The following is a 4,781-nucleotide window of genomic DNA, read 5'->3' on the forward strand; positions in this document are numbered from 1 at the left end:
TCATCCATCTTGTTAGAGATCGATCTTACATTTCCCATAATGATAGAAAGAAGAACTGGATGGTATCGTCTTCTTCTGACTCGTCTCCTTATTCCAGCACGGCACCCTCTCCTTTTCCGCCTTAGTTCTGAGGGAATTTCAGGTCTTTCTCTCAGTAGCAGCGCCGGGCTGCGGAATGCTAACAGCTGATCCCTGGTGTAAACAATGGGACCGTAGCCGGCCGCCCCGTCTCCGGACGCAATCTTCATAAACAGTACACCAACCAGAAAAAAGACCAGCAAGATCACCTCATGGTTAATGTACATAGTAGGAAATAAAATCAATATATATAAAATTAAAAGAGAAAAAAAGGCTAGTCAAGCCAGAGCTGCTGTAAACAGGCTGCCACTGCGTGCAGCGCTGGAAGTCGGTTATCAACCCTATTAGAGAAACTCTTAAGAGTGGAGGCCTCAAGATGATGACTCACTAGAGTGAGAGGAGGCCTGACAACATTCAACTCTATAGACAATTAGTGAGGATCACAGAAAAGGAGCCTGCAAACCAATAGTGCTGTCTAAGTCGAGCTATAAGGAGTGGAGGCTTCAGCAGGATAACTCTCTTAAACAAGAGGAAGCCTAACAACAACCAACCTAGTCGATGAGCTCCTAAGAGTGGCGGTCTCAACATAACAACTCTCTAAAACAATGGAGACCTGAATACTAAATGCTAGACACAATTGGTGAAACACTCAATAGAGCCTACACTGATAGTTCTGTCTAAGCAGAGCTCACTGCCAACAACTCATCTATCTCTCATTTGAGAGCCATACACTCTCTATTCAGACACTTAATTCCCTAAAGAATCAGGCAAGAACAGAAACCACAGCTCATATTAAGCTTGTTCAACTGCCCCGAGATGCGAACACGCTCGTGCAAACGCTGGCAAAAAAGCTTGAGTACAGACCTCTGCTCTAGTAGCTCTGCGAATGCACAGTGAGCGCATCCTATTCTCTCGTGAGAAATTAAATTACATGTAAATTTATGCATTTAGCAGACGCTTTTATCTCACAATTCACTCTCTTCTTATAGTTGTGTCTGTTCATCTAATACAATTTATAGAATAGTATATTCTGTAACTTTAGTCTAGTATATCAGTCTTGTAGCAGCTCAAGCTGTTTTAAATCCTGCCCACTTCTTTGCATCATCAGCACATGCTTCAGTGCTCTGAGAGAGTTTATAGTGCTGTGAGTTTAACACTTCATGACTGAGAGCAGAACAGAACACAATCTTCATCATCATACAAGACAAGACAAAAACAATGAACAACATCATCATCTGGACTCTCACACTCTTTGCTCAAGGTCTGTGTAGTAAAATTTTAATAAAGATTATCAATTTTCTAAAGTGTAAGATATTAATCATTTACAGTTGTTTTCTTAATTTTATTCTCACTATTTCTTTCAGAGTGTAGAGGACAGTACACCTTAACTCAGAGTCCATCAATAACAGCAGCTCAACCAGGACAAGAAGTCAGAATAAATTGTAAAACCAGCAGTAATGTCTACAGTGATAGTTATGGGTCACGGATGGCATGGTACTTGCAGAAACCTGGAGAAGCTCCTAAAGTCCTCATTTATTACATAAACAGCCTCCAGTCAGGAACTCCATCTAGATTCAGTGGCAGTGGATCTAACAGTGATTTCACTCTGACCATCAGTGGAGTCCAGACTGAAGATACAGGAGATTATTACTGTCAGAGTGTACACTTTCCAAACAGTAAACGTGTGTTCACACAGTGATAAAGAGTCGTACAAAAACCTCCGTCAGTCAGAGTCACAGTGACTGCACTGATACAGCTGAGAGATACTGCAGCTGCTGATCAGAAGATGACAAACAACACAGTTACACACTGTATCAAATGTTTCAGTGTTTATTTATATGGTGCACTAAGGAAATGTAATATATTCATATCACTTACTTGATTTTCACATTGAAAAATTATGGGGTGCTTGTTCTTACTAAACTTGCCACCACAAAGTTGGTCTTTATAATTTGGTGTCACTGACTTTTAATCATGTCTCTCCAGTAATTTATTGTCTAGCTAATTTGAATCTTTTATCTGATCTTCACAAATAAATTCAGCGTGGATGAATGTAGTTCACCATTCAAAGCTTTCTAACAATAAATAATCCACTGAAACAGCAGTCAGAGTGATTCAGTAACAGCTGTGAGTGACAGAGACACTGAAGGACACACATCAGAATGAATCATTCACTGCGTCTCATCACAGAGTCAACAGTTGATTCAAGCATTCAGAAGGTCAGAGGCCCATTTCAGAAAGTAGTTTTAGGGGAAAAAAAAAACATTAAAATATATAGATAATAACCCATCTTAATATATATTGAGCTTATTTACTCAAACATTAAAACAGAAATGACATTCACATACCTCACAAATTTTCATCTACATGGAGGGCTGTTCTTCAAAGGGTTAGTTCACAAAAAAAAATAAAAATGGTCATAATTAACTCTCTCCATGTTGTTCCAGACCCATACAAACTCTGCTAATTTTTGGAACACAAATAAATATATTTAATATTCTCTTAATTGTTGACCTCCATTGCTAGTCTGGAAGACCAATATTTTCTTGTACATGTTCGCTATCATATAATTTAGGAATTAATCATATATAAATATCGGAATGGATTACTTCTGCTTCAATGTATGTATGAGGCTTGAAAATACTGATTATCTAGACTCTCAATAGATTAACAAAAAATAATGAGAAAATTAAATATATATTAATTTGTCTTGTACAGATAGGTTTAGAATGACATGAGGGCAAGTCAATTATTTTTGTGTGAACTATTCCTTTAAGAGGGAAGACCAGGAATGATGACTCTTCAAATCAGACATCTCCAAAGTTGGTTTGAGTTCTGCAATGAAAAACACAGACATCAATGGTTTTAATTAAATGAGCACGTAATCACACTGTTGTTGCATCAAAATGTGAAGTAAACAGACAGGAGACAACAGAAACAGTTATTTTCTAAAAATAACTTGCATAAATTTCAAAAGAACGATGCTCTCCTATGTCTCTGGCTTTTAACATCTACAAAAAAAAAAAAAAAAAAAAAAAAAACATTTTACTCTTAGTAAAAAATAAAAACTGATAACATGAAATTATGAAGTTCACTTTCCTAAAAGAGTCTTCCCCTCTCTTCTGAAGAAGATGAGAAAATTGCCTCCACCTCACACGAGCAGACTTCTGTGTCCTTAGCTCCAAAGTTAGAGTTCTTCAAAGAAAAAGGGGACATCATTAGTTAAAATATGAACACGTTATCATAATGTTGTTGCATCAAACTGTGAAGTAAACAGGTAGGAAACAACAGAAACATTTATTTTCTAAAAATAACTTACATCAGTCTCAAAAGAATGAAGATAAATCGTATGTCTCTTGCTTTCAACATCTACAAAAACAAACATTATTTTAGTCTTAGTAAAAAAAATAATAAAAAAAAAACAAGATAACACGATGGAATTATGAAGTTTAATATTAAGGTTACTTGCCTTAAACCTGTTTTTCAGTCTCTTCTGAAGAGCCTGAGAGAACTGCCTCCTCCTCACACAAGCAGGCTTCTGTGTCCTTAACTCCCGACTTGGGCACGATGAAGACACAAGCTCAACAAGTCTAAAAAATTACATACAAAACATACTTTTAACAATTACCACTTCAACAGCCTCAAAATAATTATGCTAGTCTTTATTACATAACGCAGTTTCTTTTAGATACATTCAGTTTAACTGCGAAAAAAAGATAAATCAACATGAGTGTACCCATAACCATAACCGTCTATTAACACCTCAAAAAGTGCAGATATTGTAAAATTTTAATCTAAATATGACATAAGACACTCACGGGCATTATATTAAAGTAACGTTAACATTACCTCTTCCATTCAGTAGGCGAAAACTGCGTGTGTGTATTTTACAATATAAAGTCTTTTATTTCCGCCTTTCATGACACCTCAAAATATTCCCATACATAAACAATGAATGATAACTTTACATTTTGAATCTTTACTTACCATAATGTCTTTCACTCGCTCCTTCTTTCACGCTGAGAAAATGGCGGCTTCTCGAACTGGAGACGTACAATCGTAACGTGATGTGTGCTCTCCTTCATGTCCGCTTTCTCAACCCAGCGCCGCTGAGTTATAAGCCAGACCAATTTTCAACCCAAACTTGGGTTAAAACAACCCAGCGTCCTACCCAGCGGTCTCAACCCAGCATTTGGGTTGAAAAATCAAAAGAAGTTATTACTTAGAATTTTAATTTGCTTTATTTAATTTAAACATTAATGTAAACTGTAACTGGCAATTACTGCCATTCCTAAAAAAAAAATCCTAAACTTTTTTTAATTTTTAATTTAAGTAGAAATAATAATGTGGGAGGGAATTGAATACACATTTAAGATATAAGATTCTAATCAGTACCATAAAAGGGTTATTAAGCTTGTAACAAAAGCAGAACCCTTTTTGGTGCTAAATAAGACCCTTTTTATAGGGTTCCATAAAGAACCATGCTTTAGAAGTGCTATATAGAACCTTAATGGTATTAGAAATAACCATGATAGTTTATTTTCATTATTAGTAGTATATTTATATAATTAATATCAATTTTGTTAATATTATTTGAATAAATTATTTGTTACTTGTTAATTAACATTTCTTTATCTATATCTTTCGATGCCGCCCAACTATTCTCAGTCTATTACTATTCTTGAATGAGCACATAGAAAGAA

At 35.7% G+C, this 4,781-nt stretch overlaps 1 gene segment (V, D, J or C); it reads left to right on the forward strand.

The window, feature by feature from the left end:
* The first annotated feature begins 1,221 nt into the window (after positions 1–1,221).
* Positions 1,222–1,867, forward strand: LOC127947181 (Ig kappa chain V region 3547-like). The segment is given in 2 exon segments: positions 1,222–1,339; positions 1,443–1,867. Coding segments are annotated over 2 exon segments (378 nt in total).
* The last annotated feature ends 2,914 nt before the right edge of the window (positions 1,868–4,781 follow it).

This window comes from Carassius gibelio, chromosome A25 (genome assembly GCF_023724105.1).
Source record: "Carassius gibelio isolate Cgi1373 ecotype wild population from Czech Republic chromosome A25, carGib1.2-hapl.c, whole genome shotgun sequence".
Classification (NCBI taxonomy): Eukaryota; Metazoa; Chordata; class Actinopteri; order Cypriniformes; family Cyprinidae; genus Carassius; species Carassius gibelio.